Below are 20,926 nucleotides of genomic sequence, written 5' to 3'. Positions count from 1 at the left end.
CCCCACCATCCCTGCTCCATGCCAACACAACACTCCATCCCTCCCCACCAATCTCAAAAACTCCAACTGCACTTCAAGCAAAAGTTTTAAGACAGAAAGAAAAACTCTCCGACTCACAACTGGGGAGAGGGGGAGGCAGGAAGGGGTGCTGTGGATATAATATCTCTTCTCATTGGCTAGTCCAGGTCGTCGTTATGGCGATAGAAGTTCAGGTGGTTCCGAACTGCAGTGGCACCCTATTCCCTATATAGTGCACTACTTTTGACCCGAGTCCTATGGACCCTGCGATAGACTAGCGTCCTGTCCAGGGGTTGTACTTGTATATCAAGCTGCCTCACGCTACAGAAACAGGAGATACGCTCCTGATCTACGGGCCATTCCGGCTCGGACAAGGCTACCATGAGCCCTGGTCAAAAGTAGTGCACTATATAGGTAATAGGGTGCCATTTGGGACCACATCAATGTACAATGAGGGCCCCGGCTGCGTAGCTAACAGAGCTGTCTTGCCAGTTCCTGCACTGGGACGACTGGGCATAGTTTAGGAAGGAGAAGTTCATCTCTGTTCCACTCTTCCTCAGCTCAGACACAGCCTGGAAAACACAATCAATCAAGTAAGAAGACAGACACCACATGACACGGGAGCAGTCCAGACAGACACCACATGACACGGGAGCAGTCCAGACAGACACCACATGACACGGGAGCAGTCCAGACAGACACCACATGACACGGGAGCAGTCCAGACAGACACCACATGACACGGGAGCAGTCAGACAGACATCACATGACACGGGAGCAGTCAGACAGACATCCCGACACAGCCCTTTGTGCAAGAGGACCTGTTTAACTAACAAAAGGTGTACTGTAGATGTCAGATTATCGTATGACTGATGCTAAGCCGATATGCTCGCTGTTGTACCCGTATGCTCGCTGTTGTACCCCGGTGAGGCGGGGAGGCGAGCCCCGAGCGGGCTCTCGCTTCAAGCACCCGGCTCGCGTCGGGTGTAACCCGCTCCGGGGACAGTGGCAGGTGGGGAGTTTGACTGGGGCGGTACACCTGTCAAACGGTAACGCAGGTGTCCTAAGGCGAGCTCAGGGAGGACAGAAACCTAAGACTCACGTTTAGCAGCACTCCAATAGGATGACGTCCACAGATGGTGTTGTGGTATTTCTTCAAGTAGTTGGTGAAGGACATGGGGTCCAGTGTTTCTATAATGCCCATACCCTGGAGAGACAAGAGAGAGGGGTTTTACAACCCAGTCCTAACCCTGGAGAGACAAGAGAGAGGGGCTTAGAACCCAGTCTGATACAGTTAACTATATAACCCTAACCCTGGAGAGACAAGAGAAAGAGGGGTTTAGAACCTAGTCTGATACCCCTAACAGTTAACTATATAACCCTAACCCTGGAGAGACAAGAGAAAGAGGGGTTTAGAACCTAGTCTGATACCCCTAACAGTTAACTATATAACCCTAACCCTGGAGAGACAAGAGAGAGGGGCTTAGAACCCAGTCTGATACAGACTATATAACCCTAACCCTTGAGAGGCAAGAGAGAGGGGTTTAGAACCCAGTCCTAACCCTGGAGAGACAAGAGAGAGGGGTTTAGAACCCAGTCCTAACCCTGGAGAGACAAGAGAGAGAGGTGTTTAGAACCCAGTCTGATACCCCTAACAGTTAACTATATAATCCTAACCCTGGAGAAACATGAGAGAGAGGGGCTTAGAACCCAGTCCAAACCCCGGAGAGACAAGAGAGAGAGGGGCTTAGAACCCAGTCTGATACAGTTAACTATATAACCCTAACCCTGGAGAGACAAGAGAGAGGGGTTTAGAACCCAGTCCTAACCCTGGAGAGACAAGAGAGAGAGGGGCTTAGAACCCAGACTGATACCCCTAACAGTTAACTATATAACCCTAACCTTGGAGAGACAAGAGAGAGGTGGTGATGTCTCAATTATATACATGGAAGGAGATGAGGGGTGTCATGTTACAACTTGGTAGGAACTGAATATCAAAATGTGTTAACCATTTTATCAAGGTGTTCAATGGATCTGTGGATCTCTCCTTGAGCCTCGTCATAGTACGTGTAGCGGAACCGTTGACCTGTGGGAAGGAGGTAAAGACATTAAGTCAGGACCAATCCGTGAAGGAGAGGGTTTTTCAAGGAGACAGAACCATTGTTTCTATATTTACAACCCCTTTCACACGATTGTCCCGAACTAAAATGTGCTGGCTGTTCTTTTCACTTGTCCTGAAAAACTGTGCTGGCTTTTCTTTCACATGGTCTTTCCAGCACTGTTCCAGCAACTACTGTGGATGGATGTATAACCAGGCTGGCTCAACTCAGTAGTGTGAACAGGGTATAATTTATTGATCTCTACCAGTCCTGTTCTGTACGTACCCCAGTGGCAGAAGTCAGAGGAGATGATGAACAAGTTGGAGGGATCAGCCAGATACCTGCTGAGCAGTTTCCCATAATCCTGTTCTTTAGACTCACTGAGGGCTCCCACCAGCACCGGGACAATGCTGAGCTCATCTTTATGACTGTAGTAGGAAAGGGAGACAATACATGACAAGTCTGTATGGGTGTGGTGCTCTGTGGACAGTTACCTGACCAAGATGGTAGAAGCTGTTACAGGGACTGAACACGTGTAAACCAACAAAAGGTATCTGTATTAAACTGACCTAATAAAACGCTACTCACAAACACTCAAACAGGAAACAGAGGCAGGATCTGTCTTATTTCTGTAGATATACACTACATGATCAAAAGTATGTGGACACCTGCTCATTGAACATCTCATTCTAAAATAATATGGGGTCTAGAGTGTCTCCCCCTTTGAAGAGGGGGATGATCGCGGCAGCTTTCCAATCTTTGGGAATCTCAGACGATACGAAAGAGAGGTTGAACAGGCTAGTAATAGGGGTTGCAACAATTTCGGCAGATAATTTGAGAAAGAGAGGGTCCAGATTGTCTAGCCCAGCTGATTTGTAGGGGTCCAGATTTTGCAGCTCTTTAAGAACATCAGCTATCTGGATTTGGGTGAAGGAGAAATGGGGGAGGCTTGGGCAAGTTGCTGTCGGGGGTGCAGGGCTGTTGACCGGGGTAGGGGTAGCCAGGTGGAAAGCACGGCCAGCCGTAGAAAAATGTTTATTGAAATTCTCAATTATAGTGGATTTATTGGTGGTGACAGTGTTTCCTAGCCTCAGTGCAGTGGGCAGCTGGGAGGAGGTGCTCTTATTCTCCATGGACTTTACAGTGTCCCAGAAATTTTTTGGAGTTTGTGCTACAGGATGAACATTTCTGTTTGATAAAGCTAGCCTTTGCTTTCCTAACTGCCTGTGTATATTGGTTCCTAACTTCCCTGAAAAGTTGCATATCGTGGGGGCTGTTCGATGCTAGTGCAGTAGGCCACAGGATGTTTTTGTGCTGGTTAAGGGCAGTCAGGTCTGGAGTGAACCAAGGGCTATATCTGTTCCTGGTTCTACATTTTTTTGACTGGGGCATGCTTATCTAAGATGGTGAGGAAAGCACTTTTAAAGAATAACCAGGCATCCTCTACTGACGGGATGAGGTCAAAATCCTTCCAGGACACCCGGGCCAGGTCGATAAGAAAGGCCTGCTCGCTGAAGTGTTTTACGGAGCGTTTGACAGTGATGAGGGGTGGTCGTTTGACCGCAGACCCATAGCGGATGCAGGTAAAGAGGCAGTGATCGCTGAGATTTTGGTTGAAAACAGCAGAGGTGTATTTGGAGGGCAGGTTGGTTAGGATGATATCTATGAGGGTGCCCGTGTTTACGGATTTGGGGTTGTACCTGGTAGGTTCGTTGATAATTTGTGTGAGATTGGGGACATCAAGCTTAGATTGTAGGATGGCCGGGGTATTAAGCATGTCACAGTTTAGGTCACCTAGCAGCACGAGCTCTGATAGATGGGGGGCAATCAATTCACATATGGTGTCCAGGGCACAGCTGGGGGCAGAGGGTGGTCTATAGCAAGCGGCAACGATGAGACTTGTTTCTGGAAAGGTGGATTTTTAAAAGTAGAAGCTCAAATTGTTTTAGTACAGACCTGGATAGTAAGACAGAACTCTGCAGGCTATCTCTGCAGTAGATTGTAACTCCGCCCCCTTTGGCAGTTCTATCTTGTCAGAAAATGTTATAGTTAGGAATGGAAGTTTCATGGTTTTTGGTGGTTTTCCTAAGCCAGGATTCAGACACGGCTAGGACATCAGGGTTGGCAGAGTGTGCTAAAGCAGTGAATAAAACAAACTTAGGGAGGAGGCTTCTAATGTTAACAAGCATAACGCCAAGGCTTTTACGGTTACAGAAGTCAACAAATGAGAGCGCCTGGGGAATAGGAGTGGAGCTAGGCACTGCAGGGCCTGGATTAACCTCCACATCACCAGAGGAGAAGTAGGATAAGGGTACGGCTAAAGGCTATAAGAACTGGTCATCTAGTACGTTCGGAACAGAGAGTAAAAGGAGCAGGTTTCTGGGCACGATAGAATAGATTCAAGGCATAATGTACAGACAAAAGGTATGGTAGGATGTGAGTACATTGGAGGTAAACCTAGGCATTGAGTGATGAGAGAGATATTAATATGGAGTTGGTTAAGAACGTGAGGTCTGATGTTGGGCGATTAGGCCTGGCTCACAGTCGGAGGTTCCAATTCATCCCAAAGGTGTTCGATGGGGTTCAGGTCAGAGCTCTGTGCAGGCCAATCAAGTTCTTCCACACCGAAACCCGTCAAACCATTTCTGCATGGACCTCGCTTTGTGCACGTTGGGCATTGTCATGCTGAAACAGGGAATGGCCTTCCCCAAAATGCTGCCTCAAAGTTAGAAGCACAGAATCATCTAGAAAGTCATTTTATGCCATAGTGTTAAGATTTCCCTTCACTGAAACTAAGGGGCCTAGCCCGAACCATGAAAAACAGACCATTATTCATCCTCCACCAAACTTTACAGTTGGCACTATGCATTGGGGCAGGTAGCGTTCTCCTGGCATCCGCCAAACCCAGATTAATCCGTTGGACTGCCAGATGCCGAAGAGTCATTCATCACGCCAGAGAACGCGTTTCCACTACTCCAGAGTCCAATGGCGGTGAGCTTTACACCACTCCAGCCGACGCTTGGCATTGTGATCTTAGGCTTGTGTGCTGCTGCTCGGCCATGGAAACCCATTTCATGAAACTCCCAACGAACAGTTCTTGTGCTGACGTTCCAGAGGCAGTTTGGAACTCGGTAGTGAGTGTTACAACCAAGGACAGACGATTTCGACGCGCTATGCGCTTCAGCGGTCCGGTTCTGTGAGCTTGTGTGGCCTACCACTTCGCGGCTGAGCCGTCGTTGCTCCTTGAAGTTTCCCCTTCACAATAACAGCACTTACAGTTGACCAGGGCAGCTCGAGCAGGGCAGAAATTTGACGAACTCACTTGTTGGGAAGGTGGCATCCCATGACGGTGCCAAGTTGAAAGTCACTGAGCTCTTCAGCAAGGCCATTCTACTGCCAATGTTTGTCTATGGAGATTGCATGGCTGTGTGCCCGATTTTATTCACCTGTCAGCAACGGTTGTGGCTGAAATAGCCGAATCCACTAATTTGAAGGCGTGTCCACATACTTTTGGCCATGTTGTGTATACGTGTCTATTAAGCCAACCTGATAAAAAGGCGTGTCTATTAAGCCAACCTGATAAAAAGGTGTGTCTATAAAGCCAACCTGATAAAAAGGTGTGTCTATAAAGCCAACCTGATAAAAAGGTGTGTCTATAAAGCCAACCTGATAAAAAGGTGTGTCTATAAAGCCAACCTGATAAAAAGGTGTGTCTATAAAGCCAACCTGATAAAAAGGTGTGTCTATAAAGCCAACCTGATAAAAAGGTGTGTCTATAAAGCCAACCTGATAAAAGGTGTGTGTGTTCATATAGTGGGTCTATTAATTGAGCATGCAGGCCTTACTTCATTAGTAAACAACCAATCATACACCATAGTAATGACTCAAACCATCCTGGAACTGGGGGAGAGAGAACGCTTAACAAAATGTCAAGGCAAACCAGTCATGAATCCCTGCTGGCTCCCACCACCACCACTACCACTACCAGGCAGACAGGCCAGGTCTGTGTAGAGCCTCTCAGTCCTATGTTACTGTACTCTCTACTGATGGATGTCTAGTGATTATTGAAGCAGACATTTGACAGGTTCTTTTAGTTTGCAGTGTGTTACGCTGTCTTACCTCTCCATGGCTTTAGCAGTGTAAGGCAGATGCATTTCAATGCTGTGCTCATCCTCGTCTGTCTGAAGACTCATCCTCTCAAACATCCCAGTCTTCCAGAGGTCAGCATAGACTAGAGGTAGGTGAGGATTCAATATACACATTCATTATTACAGGCCAAGTGAGGTTTGAATTAGCATATTACAACGAGTCATTAGTTTAGACACTAGGGGTGTAACGGTACATTCATTTGTACTGAACCATTCTGTACAGGGACCTGGGTTCAGTCCGCACTGTGAACACAAATGAATACATAAAAAGAAGAACACTAGGCCTGTGGGCTATGGCTACGCTGCCTTGTATGCCACGTCTACACTACCGTTCAAAAGTTTGGGGTCACTTAGAAATGTCTTTGTATTTTTTAAAGAAAAGCACATTTTTTGTCCATTAAAAAAACCATCAAATTGGTCAGAAATACAGTGTAGACATTGTTAATGTTGTAAATGACTATTGAAGCTGGAAACGGACGATTTTCTATGGAGTATCTACATAGGCGTACAGAGGCCCATTTTCAGCAACCATCACTCCTGTGTTCCAATGGCACGTTGTGTTAGCTAATCCAAGTTTATAATTTTAAAAGGCTAATTGATCATTACAAAACCTTTTTGCAAGTATGTTAGCACAGCTGAAAACTGTGGTTCTGATTAAAGAAGCAATAAAACTGGCCTTCTTTAGACTAGTTGAGTATCTGGAGCATCAGCATTTGTGGGTTCAATTACAGGCTCAAAATGGCCAGAAACAAAGACCTTTCTTCTGAAACTCAGTCTATTCTTGTTCTGAGAAATGAAGGCTATTCCATGAGAGAAATTGCCAAGAAACTGAAGATCTCATACAACACTGTGTACTACTCCCTTCACAGAAAAGCGCACACTGGCTCTAACCAGAACAGAAAGAGGAGTGGGAGGCCCCGGTGCACAACTGAGCAAGAGGACAAGTACATTAGAGTGTCTAGTTTGAGAAACAGACGCCTCACAAGTCCTCAACTGGCAGCGTCATTAAATAGTACTCGCAAATCACCAGTCTCAACGTCAACTGTGAAGAGACAACTCCGGGATGCTGGCCTGGTCAATTTGATGTTATTTAAAAAATGGTGCTTTTCTTTCAAAAAACAAGGACATTTCTCAGTGACCCCAAACTTTTGAACGGTAGTGTATATCTAAACTGAGAAAACATTTCAGGCTATTATGTTAAAACAACTAGAGCTTACGCAGTCGTTGCAATCAAATCTTAACTGGCACATTTCAAATGGTCCTTTTGTGAGGCGTAGAGAGGGATCTAGTTCTGTACCATGGCGAGTGGTAGGGTTTATAAACCAGGAGGATTCTCCATCTTTTAAAATCTCCAGTTTGGGAACATTTTGGGTTCCCAGTAGATTACAACGGCGATGGACAGAGTTGTGGATAAAAAGTTAACAGTATGTCGCCACGCTCGACCAGAGTAGCCTGTGCAGCTGTCGACACCTCAAACACGTCGACACATTTGGGCCGACATCACCCCCAATATCCTTCCACCGGAGCAAGACTGAAACACAAAAACGACACACCATCTCCCCTCTGCAGTCAAGCAGCACTTCACAGCTGATTCTGACCAGGCCAAAAAAATTACAAGATCGATAGCTATGTTTATAGCCGCAGATATGCGGCCATTCTCAGTGGGTGAGAAGAATAGGAGTTTCGGGTACCTCGTTAAAGTGCTCGAGCCACATTACGAACTTCCCTCTCCCATCCATTTCAGCAAACAGGTAGTACCTGCTCTATATAAGAAAGCTAAAGTCTAAGTTGTCATGGAATTGGCCAATTCACTCTGTGTTGGGCTGACTACAGATGGATGGACCTCCAGGGCTACAGAGAGATACTTCACATTACCCCGGAGAGTGGGATATGAGAAGTAGCATGGTACAGACACGCCCTCTTTATGAGAGTCACAAGTATACATATTTTTGTCTTTGTAAGAAAAACATTCCAACCTATACGCACGCATATGGCAATTTATTTTAGTGTTGTTGATGAGTAATCGTGTTCACACAATCAGGAATACCAACACTTTGTATTTTCTTAACCTGAAATGAACTACAGTAACTTTCGCAATTTCATTTTCCCGCTGTACAGACCCGGACCGTGATCCCAAAACCGGGAATACAGACCCGGACCGTGATCCCAAAACCGGGAATACAGACCCGGACCGTGATCCCAAAACCGGCAATACAGACCCGGACCGTGATCCCAAAACCGGCAATACAGACCCGGACCGTGATCCCAAAACCGGGAATACAGACCCGGACCGTGATCCCAAAACCGCAATACATACCCGGACCGTGATCCCAAAACCGGGAATACAGACCCGGACCGTGATCCCAAAACCGGGAATACAGACCCGGACCGTGATCCCAAAACCGCAATACATACCCGGACCGTGATCCCAAAACCGCAATACATACCCGGACCGTGATCCCAAAACCGCAATACATACCCGGACCGTGATCCCAAAACCGGGAATACAGACCCGGGCCGTGTGTTTGATGAACCGTTCCACCCCTACTAGACACACTGCAGCTTGTTTGGCAGCATCAGTGAGAATGACTCTTTTCCAGTGTCAGTCAGATGGTTGGGTCCACTGAGGACATTTAGGTTCCCCCCACACACACACACACACACACACACACACACACGTGTCAAGCTTCACAGTTTAAAGCAAAATACACAGAAACATCAAAACAAGGTTCTTATGAAAATGTGAAAATTACCATTCTGGTCAATCCGGAGATTGCCGAGCGGTGTTTTTAAACCTCAGCAGAGGACAGGGCACAGAATGAATGAATGAATGAATGTGTACCTACCATTCTGGTCAATCCTGAGATCGTAGAGAGGTGTTTTATAAACCTCAGCAGAGGACAGGGCACAGCGGGACAGAGGAACATGGTGAGACGGGCCCAGGATGAACACCCTGCGACTACAGGGGGAAGAGAGGAGTCCGTCACCTCACTCTGTCACCTTTACCTCCCTGACTCACATTAGCATAGCAGCTCAGTGGACCCAGTCATCAGGCCATTAGTAGCCTCGGCCCAGCAGGCTTCGCTTACGTAGTTCCAAGGTGAGGCTGTGACAGAGGCTAGGCCAATACTGCTAACTACTCTCTGTCTGAGGTAACTAAGGGGCAGATAGTTCCTTCTGGTTGAAACAGGGCAGGCAGATCTAAGGTTTGATAAGGAAGGAAAATGTGGAAACGAAGAAAAAAAAAAAAATAGATTTACATTTTAAAACATCTAAATTTCGATATAATATTATGATACTTTACATGGAAATTAATTTGGTAACTGACAAAAGTTGTTTATTTAGAAAAATCCCTGAATCCCTTAATGTAACTAAACGAGACATGGTAAATGACTTACGTGACAGAAGGGTCTATTTGTTTGTATGCGTGTGCAGCACAAGCACCACAGTAGGAATATCCAGCATGCCTGAAAACACAGATGTCTGTTAGGAGGAAATGACATCATGGCAGGCCAGACACCATTTACAACTGGAATAATACACAAAACATGACATCCTTTGAGGATGTTTGACCTCCACTGCCCCCAACAATACAAATACATTTTAGTCATTCATACACCGTTATCAAATCATATTTACAGTGACTCTTGATGACCAAGATGAGGCCTTTTCACATGACTGAGATAGTTATACTATCAGTGGTGCTTACGGTGCTATGATGGCTCTAGCAGGGCTGATAGTGGATTGTGCTTGAGACAACCATCCTTCTAGTTGTGTATTTAGCTGGGAGCCTGCAGAAAGGGAAGAAGGGGAAACAATTTTAAGAAAGAAACACTTCATACGAAACAGAAATGCTGTCTTCTGCTGTACCCAACCACTCTTAGTGCATTCAGAAAGTATTCACACATTTTGTTGTATTACAGCCTGAATTTAAAATGGATTAAATTGAGATTGTGTCGATGGCTTAAACATAATACCCCATAATGTCATTCATTCATATATATACACACACACACACACACACACACATATACATACACATACACATATACACACATATATACATACATACACATATAAATACATATACATATATATACACACACACACACACACACACACATATATATGTATATACATATACTGCTAAAAAAATAAAGGGAACACTTGAACAACACAATGTAACTCCAAGTCAATCACACTTCTGTGAAATCAAACTGTCCACTTAGGAAGCAACACTGATTGACAATAAATTTAACATGCTGTTGTGCAAATGGAATAGACAACAGGTGGAAATTATAGGCAATAAGCAAGACACCCCCAATAAAGGAGTGGTTGTGCAGGTGGAGACCACAGACCACTTCTCAGTTCCTATGCTTCCTGGCTGATGTTTTGGTCACTTTTGAATGCTGGCGGTGCTTTCACTCTAGTGGTAGCATGAGACGGAGTCTACAACCCACACAAGTGGCTCAGGTAGTGCAGCTCATCCAGGATGGCACATCAATGCGAGCTGTGGCAAGAAGGTTTGCTGTGTCTGTCAGCGTAGTGTCCAGAGCATGGAGGCGCTACCAGGAGACAGGCCAGTACATCAGGAGACGTGGAAGAGGCCGTAGGAGGGCAACAACCCAGCAGCAGGACCGCTACCTCCGCCTTTGTGCAAGGAGGAGCAGGAGGAGCACTGCCAGAGCCCTGCAAAATGACCTCCAGCAGGCCACAAATGTGCATGTGTCTGCTCAAACGGTCAGAAACAGACTCCATGAGGGTGGTATGAGGGCCCGACGTCCACAGGTGGGGGTTGTGCTTACAGCCCAACACCGTGCAGGCTGTTTGGCATTTGCCAGAGAACACCAAGATTGGCAAATTCGCCACTGGCGCCCTGTGCTCTTCACAGATGAAAGCAGGTTCACACTGAGCACGTGACAGACGTGACAGAGTCTGGAGACGCCGTGGAGAATGTTCTGCTGCCTGCAACATCCTCCAGCATGACCGGTTTGGCGGTGGGTCAGTCATGGTGTGGGGTGGCATTTCTTTGGGGGGCCGCACAGCCCTCCATGTGCTCGCCAGAGGTAGCCTGACTGCCATTTGGTACCGAGATGAGATCCTCAGACCCCTTGTGAGACCATATGCTGGTGCGGTTGGCCCTCGGTTCCTCCTAATGCAAGACAATGCTAGACCTCATGTGGCTGGAGTGTGTCAGCAGTTCCTGCAAGAGGAAGGCATTGATGCTATGGACTGGCCCGCCCATTCCCCAGACCTGAATCCAATTGAGCACATCTGGGACATCATGTCTCGCTCCATCCACCAACGCCACGTTGCACCACAGACTGTCCAGGAGTTGGCGGATGCTTTAGTCCAGGTCTGGAAGGAGATCCCTCAGGAGACCATCCGCCACCTCATGAGCATGCCCAGGCGTTGTAGGGAGGTCATACAGGCACATGGAGGCCACACACACTACTGAGCCTCATTTTGACTTGTTTTAAGGACATTACATCGAAGTTGGATCAGCCTGTAGTGTGGTTTTCCACTTTAATTTTGAGTGTGACTCCAAATCCAGACCTCCATGGGTTGATAGATTGGATTTCCATTGATTATTTTTGTGTGATTTTGTTGTCAGCACATTCAACTATGTAAAGAAAAAAGTATTTAATAAGATTATTTCTTTCATTCAGATCTAGGATGTGTTGTTTAAGTGTTCCCTTTATTTTTTTGAGCAGTATATATATATATATATATATATACATACACACACACACACACACACACACACACACACATACATATGTATACATATACACACACACACACACACGGGGTAAAAAGTATTTGATCCCCTGCTGATTTTGTACGTTTGCCCACTTACAAAGAAAATATCAGTCTATAATTTTAATAGTAGGTTTATTTGAACAGCGAGAAACAGAATAACAACAAAACAATCCAGAAAAACGCATGTCAAAAATGTTATAAAATGATTTGCATTTTAATGAGGGAAATAAGTATTTGACCCCTCTGCAAAACATGACTTAGAACTTGGTGGCAAAACCCTTGTTGGCAATCACAGAGGTCAGACGTTTCTTGTAGTTGGCCACCAGGTTTGCACACATCTCAGGAGGAATTTTGTCCCACTCCTCTTTGCAGATCTTCTCCACGTCATTAAGGTTTCAAGGCTGACGTTTGGCAACTCAAACCTTCAGCTCCCTCCACAGATTTTCTATGGGATAAGGTCTGGAGACTGGCTAGGCCACTCCAGGACCTTATGCTTCTTCTTGAGCCACTCCTTTGTTGCCTTGGCCGTGTGTTTTGGGTCATTGTCATGCTGGAATACCCATCCACGACCCCTTTTCAATGCCCTGGCTGAGGGAAGGAGGTTCTCACCCAAGATTTGACGGTACATGGCCCCGTCCATCGTCCCTTTGATGAGGTGAAGTTGTCCTGTCCCCTTAGCAGAAAAACACCCTCATCTGCGTGAACGTGCCGTAGGCAAGTTGCAAGGAGGCATGAGGACTGCAGATGTGGCCAGGGCAATAAATTGCAATGTCCGTACTGTGAGACCCCTAAGACAGTGCAACAGGGAGACAGGACGGACAGCTGATCGTCCTCGCAGTGTCAGACCACATGTAACAACACCTGCACAGGATCGGTACATCCGAACATCACACCTGCGGGACAGGTACAGGATGCAACAACAACTGCCCGAGTTACACCAGGAAAGCACAATCCCTCCATCAGTGCACAGACTGTCCGCAATAGGCTGAGAGAGGCTCGACTGGGCTTGTAGCCCTCTTTTAAGACAGGTCCTCACCAGACATCACCGGCAACAACGTTGCCTATGGGCACAAACCCACCGTCGCTGGACCAGACAGGACTGGCAAAAAGTGCTCTTTACTGACGAGTCACGGTTGTCTCACCAGGGGTGATGGTCGATTCGCGTTTATCGTCGAAGGAATGAGCTTTACACCGGGGCTTGTACTCTGGAGCGGGATCAATTTGGAGGTGGAGGGTCCGTTATGGTCTGGGGCGGTGTGTCAGCATCATCAGACTGAGTTTGTTGTCATTGCAGGCAATCTCAACGCTGTGCGTTACAGGGAAGACATGGTACCCTTCCTGCAGGCTCTTCCTGACATGACGCTCCAGCATGACAATGCCACCAGCCATACTGCTCGTTCTGTGTGTGATTTCCTGCAAGACAGGAATGTCAGTGTTCTGCCATGGCCAGCGAAGAGCCCAGATCTCAATCCCACTGAGCACGTCTGGGACCAGTTGGATCGGAGGGTGAGGGCTATGGCCATTCCCCCCAGAAATGTCCGGGAACTTGCAGGTGCCTTGCTGGAAGAGTGGGGTAACATCTCACAGCAAGAACTGGCAAATCTGGTGCCGTCCATGAGGAGGAGATGCACTGCTGTACTTAATGCAGCTGGTGGCCACACCAGATACTGACTGTTACTTTTTATTTTGACCCCCCCCCCTTTGTTCAGGGACACATTATTCCATTGCTGTTAGTCACGTCTGTGGAACTTGTTCAGTTGTCGTCTCAGTTGTTGAATCTTGCTATGTTCATAGAGATATTTACACATGTTAAGAATTTTTGGGAATATCTGCAAGTTCTACATAGGCATACAGAGGCCCATTATCAGCAACCATCACTCCTGTGTTCCAACTGCACGTTAAATTAGCAAAAAAAAGATTTGTTTTCCTTTATTTAACCAGGTAGGCCAGTTGAGAACAAGTTCTCATTTACAACTGCGACCTGGACAAGATAAAGCAAAGCAGTGCGACACAAACAACAAGTTAGACATTGAATAAACAAACGTAAAGTCAATAACACAAAATAAAAACATCTATATACAGTGTGTGCAAATGAAGTAAGATTAGGGAGGTAAGGCAATGAATAGGCCATAGTGGCGAAGTAATTACAATTTAGCAATTAAACACTGGAGTGATAGATGTGCAGAAGATGAGTGTGCAAGTAGAGATACTGCGGTGCAAAGGAGCAAAAAAAAATATATATAATAATAATTATAATTAGAATTAGAATAATAATAATAGGGATGAAGTAGTTGGATGGACTATTTACAGATGGGCTATGTACAGGTGCAGTGATCTGTGAGCTGCTCTGACAGCTGGTGCTTAAAGCTAGTGAGGGAGATATGGGTCTCCAGCTTCAGTGATTTTTGCAATTCGTTCCAGTCAATGGCAGCAGAGAACTGGAAGGAAAGGCGGCCAAAGGAGGAATTGGCTTTGGGAGTGACCAGCGAAATATACCTGCTGGTGCGCATGCTACGAGTGGGTGCTGTTATGGTGACTAGTGAGCTGAGATAAGGCAGGGCTTTACCTAGCAAAGACTTATAGATGACCTGGAGCCAGTGGGTTTGGCGACAAATATGAAGCAAGGGCCAGCCAATGAGAGCATACAGGTCGCAGTGGTGGGTAGTGTATGGGGCTTTGTTGACAAAACGGATGGCACTGTGATAGACTGCATCCAATTTGCTGAGTAGAGTGTTGGAGACTATTTTTGAAATTATATCGCCGAAGTCAAGGATCAGTAGGATAGTCAGTTTAATGAGGGTATGTTTGGCAGCATGAGTGAAGGATGCTTTGTTGAAAAATAGGAAACCAATTCTAGACTTAAATTTGGATTGGAGATGCTTAATGTGAGTCTGGAAGGAGTCTCTGTCCAGACACCTAGGTATTTGTAATTGTCCACATATTCTAAGTCAGAACCGTGTAGAGTAGTGATGCTGGACGGGCGGGCAGGTGCAGGCAGCGACCGGTTGAAGAGCATGCATTTAGTTTTACTTGCATTTAAGAGCAGTTGGAGGCCACGGAAGGAGTGTTGAATGGCATTGATGCTCGTCTGGAGGTTAGTTAACACAGTGTCCAAAGAGGGGCCAGATGTATACAGAATGGTGTCGTCTGCGTAGAGGTGGATCAGAGAATCACCAGCAGCAAGAGCGACACTGGTGTATACAGAGAAAAGAGTCGGCCCGAGGATTGAACCCTGTGGCACACCCATAGAGACTGCCAGAGGTCTGGACAACAGGCCCTCCGATTTGACACACTGAACTCTATCTGAGAAGTAGCTGCTGAACCAGGCGAGGCAGTCATTTGAGAAACCAAGGCTGTCGAGTCTGCCGATATGCATGTGGTGATTGACAAAGTCGAAAGCCTTGGCCAGGTCGATGAATACAGCTGCACAGTATTGTCTTTTATTGATTGGGCCTAATCCAAGTTTATAATTTTGAAAGGCTAACTGATCATTTGAAAACCCTTTTGCAATTATGTTAGCACAGGTGAAAAAAGTTGGTCTGATTAAAGAAGCAATAAAACTGGACTTCTTTAGACTAGTTGAGTATCTGGAGCATCAGCATTTGTGGGTTCGAATACAGGCTCAAAATGGCCAGAAACTCGTCAGTCTATTCTTGTTCTGAGATATGAAGGCTATTCCATGTGAGAAATTGCCAATAAACTGAAGATCTCGTACAACGCTGTGTATTACTCCCTTTACAGAACAGCGCAAACTGGCTCTAACCAGAATAGAAAGAGTGGGAGGCCCCGGTGCACAACTGAGCAAGAGGACAAGTAGATTAGAGTGTCTAGTTTGAGAAACAGATGCCTCACAAGTCCTCAACTGACAGCTTCATTAAATAGTACCCGCAAAACACCAGTCTCAACGTCAACAGTGAAAAGGCGACTCCGGGATGCTGGCCTTCTGGGCAGAGTTGCAAAGAAAAAGCTTATCTCAGACTGGACAATAAAAATAAAAGATTAAGATGAACAAAAGAACACAGACACTTGACAGAGGAACTCTGCCTGTAATAATACCTGCAATAATAACACTGTAATTACGTGTTTAATAAGATTTTTAATTACCATGCCATCTCTGTACCCCACACATCCAATTAAGGTCCCTCGGTCGAGCAGTGAATTTCAAAAACAGACAACCACAAAGACCAGGGAAGTTTTCCAATTCCTAACAAAGGGCACCTATTGGTAGATGGGTAAAAATAAAAAAAAGTTGACATTGAATACCCCATTGAGCATGGTGAAGTTTTTAATTACACTTTGGATGGTGTATCAATACACCCAGTCACTAACAAAGATAAAGGTGTCCTTCCTAACTGAGTTGCCAGAGAGGAAGGAAACTGCTCAGGGATTTCACCATGAGGCAAAAGGTGACTTTAAAACAGTTATAGAGTTTAATGGTTGTGATAGGAGAAAACTGAGGATGGATCAACAACATTATAGTTACTCCACAAACCGAACCTTATTGACAGAGTGAAAAGGAAGCCTGTATCCAATAAAAATATTCCAAAACATGGAACCTTTAGCAACTAGGAACTAAAGTAATACTGCAAAAAAAGTGGTATGTTTGGGGCAAATCGAATATAACACATTACTGAGTACCACGCTCCATATTTTCAAGCATAGTGGTGGCTGCGCCATGTTATGGGTATGCTTGTAATCATTAAGGACTGGGGAGTTTTTCCAGGATTAAAAGAAATGGAATGAAGCTAAGCACAGGCAAAATCCTAGAGGAAAACCTGGTTCAGTCTGCTTTCCACCAGTCGCTGGGAGATTAATTCACCTTTCAGCAAAACAATAACCTAAACATAAGGCCAAATCTACACTGGAGTTGCTTAGCATGAAGACAGTGAATGTTCCTGAGTGGCAGAGTTACAGTTGACTTAAATCTACTTGAAAATCTATGGCAAGACTTGAAAATGACTGTCTATCAATGATCAACAACCAATTTGACAGAGCTTGAAGAATTTTGAAAATATAAATGGGCAAATGTTGCACAATCCAGGTGTGGAAAGCTCTTACAGACTTACCCAGAAAGACTCACAGCTGTAAATGGCTGCCAAAAGTTATTTTACAAAGTATTGACCCAGGGGTGTGAATACTTATCACTATCATTGTGGGGTATTGTTTGTAGATGGTTGAGAAAAAAATATATAAAAATGTCATTTTAAAAAATTCAGGCTGTAAACACATTTACAGTAAGTCAAGGGGTATGAATACTTTCTTTAGGCACTGTAACCGTTAGCTAACTACCTACCAGTACCGCAGAGGCTAACACGACTGTTTTCTATTTAGAGTCCGCTCCCATCAATATCCGCAGCGGCATCAACATCAAGCTCAGCACCAGGAAGTAATGCAAGTCACTTTTGCCAAATCTTCCAATGACGAGCAAATAAATATACTGGAGCTATGCATAGCGAGTGTTCTGTTGGGTGTGTCTACAATTCACATACAACTTCTGCTGTAGTTGTTTTTGTATTATTTCTGAGCATGGAATCGCTTAGGTGATTGGTTCATGTAAGGCTTGAACTGGAGAAAAGGAGGTATTAGTAAAGAGGGGATGTGTGGGTGACTGACTGGTGTCTGTCAGATGTGGGTATTGTGTGTGAAGGTCAGTCAGTATGCATGATATATTGACACGGGGGGGATGGGGGGATATAGTGCCTTGTTTGAGTGTGTATTGATAGGGACAAAGTAGTAAAATGTTGGCTAATGTGTAGAGACTAACCCTACTGCTGATAACACCAGCTTTAGTATCTTCATGGTCTATTGTATGGTCACACATCCTCATAATCAGTCTTCGTGGTCTTTCCAGGACAATTGCAGTACAAACAAATCTGCAAAAGGTCGACTATAGAATGCCTAGTATACTCACCACTGTATTTTGCTATAGATATTGCTAGCTGTTGTGTACAGCGCATTCGGAAAGTATTCAGACCCCTTCACATTTTGTTACGTTACAGCCTTATTCTAAAATGGATTACATAGATTTCCCCCCATCAATCTGAACACAATACAACATAACAAAGCAAAAACTGTTTGAGATTTTTTGCAAAAGTATAAAAAATTAAAATGACATTTCCATAAGTATTCAGACCCTTTACTCAGTACTTTGTTGAAGCACCTTTGGCAGCATTGAGTATTTTTGGGTATGATGCTACAAGCTTGGCACACCTGATTATTCATAGTGTTCTATTGTTTTCCAGTACTTGTCATATATTATCTACAATGTCTACTCCATGTAAATTAAAACCTGTCTGATTAGGATGAATAATATCTGACCATTTTAATTCTAGAATTTTTTGCATCACAACACTGAAGTGTAAAGGGCCTCCAATTTTGTAAATGGACTGGTTATTTATATTTACTTCTTGGATCCTGTTTCAGTAATAATTAAAATCAGGCCTTCTTGCTAAGTAGCTGATAATCTACCATTTACATAGGAGTGGTTAACATGTTAATAACAGCCCTCTGAGTACATCAAAAAAAACTTTGGTATACTTTCACTGGTATGCCATCCAGGCCTGGAGTTTTCCCAGCCTTAAAAGGCTTTAATAGCATCAAGAAGTTCCTCCTCTGTAATTTGGCCTTCACATGAGTCTTTCTGTACAGATGTTAATTGTACATTATTAAATTCGAAAACAAATCCTTACAATTAACTTTGGTTAGTGGAGATGGAGGAGACTGAAATGAAAACATATGCTTAAAGTACTTTGCTTCCTCTTTCAAAATATTGTTTGGTGAATCATGGATGACTCATTCTATCCAGTTCGCTTTATTATTGTTTATAATATATTACACATGATCTTTCTTGAATAAGTTCCTTCATTCCTTTTTGTTTCTCCTCTAACTTATTCTCTGCCTCTAAAGTGCTCTGGTACCGTTTTTATTGCCATCTGTACTGTTGGTCCCTCTATTTCCTTTGTTAACATGAACTCTTGACCTAAATTGCTTTTGTTTTAAAGACGAGTACGGAATTGCATGGCCTCTAAAAGCACATTTAATAGTGTCCCATACACTTTTTTTTTGGTCAGAAAAAGTTAAACGATTCTGTCCTGGTTAAAAACAAGCTGGGAGAAATATATTTCACCACCCCAGTCCTTTATCCACACAACTTAATCTAAACAATAGATATGATATCTCTTTTAGCCAGATAAATACTAATAGTATTTTCTTATTATCTGCAAAGCCATTACAATTATAACTGGCTATACTTATTTCACCATAATGAGATATCAAAGTTTCAATTATATTTATCATAATATGAGTGTCCATTTTGCTCTACCATGATATTTGCACTGCTAATAAGTAAACCTCCAATTGTTCTCCACTATTCCACCCGCTAATCCCCCCCCCCCCCCCATGTTGGGTTGTCGTCCCAGTGATTGGCAGACCACCCATCCACCTGGATCCTACAATCTTACTGCTAAAACAAAATGATGCAGGCAGTTGGTGTATCATTTAAATTTGTATTTCTTGGCAAGTCAACATGTTTTAATAAAACAGTAGATTAGTTTGTCAATATAGCAAATAAGTAGACATGGTTTTGTATTCAAGACAGAGTTTATTTACTCTGGAGACCCAAGGTGAGTTTACACAGCAGTATGCAGGAACAGTTATGACACACATATACAAACGATTTTTCTTCTTGTAATATACATATATATTTATTAGTAGAAGAAAAATCGTATATATATATATAATATACGATTTATGTGTTGTTTAAGTGTTCCCTTTATTTTTTTGAAAAAATAAAGGGAACACTTTAACAACACATCCTAGATCTGAATGAAAGAAATAATCTTATTAAATACTTTTTTCTTTACATAGTTGAATGTGCTGACAACAAAATCACACAAAAATAAATCAATGGAAATCCAATTTATCAACCCATGGAGGTCTGGATTTGGAGTCACACTCAAAATTAAAGTGGAAAACCACACTACAGGCTGATCCAACTTTGATGTAATGTCCTTAAAACAAGTCAAAATGAGGCTCAGTAGTGTGTGTGGCCTCCACGTGCCTGTATGACCTCCCTACAACGCCTGGGCATGCTCCTGATGAGGTGGCGGATGGTCTCCTGAGGGATCTCCTCCCAGACCTGGACTAAAGCATCCGCCAACTCCTGGACAGTCTGTGGTGCAACGTGGCGTTGGTGGATGGAGCGAGACATGATGTCCCAGATGTGCTCAATTGGATTCAGGCCTGGGGAACGGGCGGGCCAGTCCATAGCATCAATGCCTTCCTCTTGCAGGAACTGCTGACACACTCCAGCCACATGAGGTCTAGCATTGTCTTGCATTAGGAGGAACCCAGGGCCAACCGCACCAGCATATGGTCTCACAAGGAGTCTGAGGATCTCATCTCGGTACCTAATGGCAGTCAGGCTATCTCTGGCGAGCACATGGAGGGCTGTGCGGCCCACCAAAGAAATGCCACCCCACACCATGACTGACCCACCGCCAAACCAGTCATGCTGGAGGATGTTGCAGGCAGCAGAACGTTCTCCACGGCGTCTCCAGACTCTGTCACGTCTGTCACGTGCTCAGTGTGAACCTGCTTTCATCTGTGAAGAGCACAGGGCGCCAGTGGCGAATTTGCCAATCTTGGTGTTCTCTGGCAAATGCCAAACGTCCTGCACGGTGTTGGGCTGTAAGCACAAACCCCACCTGTGGACGTCGGGCCCTCATGGAGTCTTTTTCCGACCGTTTGAGCAGACACATGCACATTTGTGGCCTGCTGGAAGTCATTTTGCAGGGCTCTGGCAGTGCTCCTCCTGCTCCTCCTTGCACAAAGGCGGAGGTAGCGGTCCTGCTGCTGGGTTGTTGCCCTCCTACGGCCTCCTCCACGTCTCCTGATGTA

At 44.8% G+C, this 20,926-nt stretch overlaps 1 protein-coding gene across 1 annotated transcript in view; it reads right to left on the bottom strand.

The window, feature by feature from the left end:
• Positions 1-20,926, bottom strand: part of memo1 (mediator of cell motility 1) — a 28,436-nt gene continuing 7,510 nt past the window's right edge. The window contains exons 2-9 of the mRNA XM_014157936.2: positions 9,975-10,056; positions 9,664-9,732; positions 9,112-9,224; positions 6,237-6,348; positions 2,403-2,545; positions 2,028-2,104; positions 1,121-1,225; positions 1-590 (exon numbers count right to left, since the gene is read on the bottom strand). Of these exons, the coding sequence (XP_014013411.1) occupies positions 459-590; positions 1,121-1,225; positions 2,028-2,104; positions 2,403-2,545; positions 6,237-6,348; positions 9,112-9,224; positions 9,664-9,732; positions 9,975-10,056 (833 nt within the window). The 3' untranslated portion in view covers positions 1-458. The remainder of the gene's footprint in view (positions 591-1,120; positions 1,226-2,027; positions 2,105-2,402; positions 2,546-6,236; positions 6,349-9,111; positions 9,225-9,663; positions 9,733-9,974; positions 10,057-20,926) is intronic.

Source organism: Salmo salar, chromosome ssa19, assembly GCF_905237065.1.
Source record: "Salmo salar chromosome ssa19, Ssal_v3.1, whole genome shotgun sequence".
NCBI lineage: Eukaryota > Metazoa > Chordata > Actinopteri > Salmoniformes > Salmonidae > Salmo > Salmo salar.
This window is presented reverse-complemented; position numbering and strand designations above follow the sequence as displayed.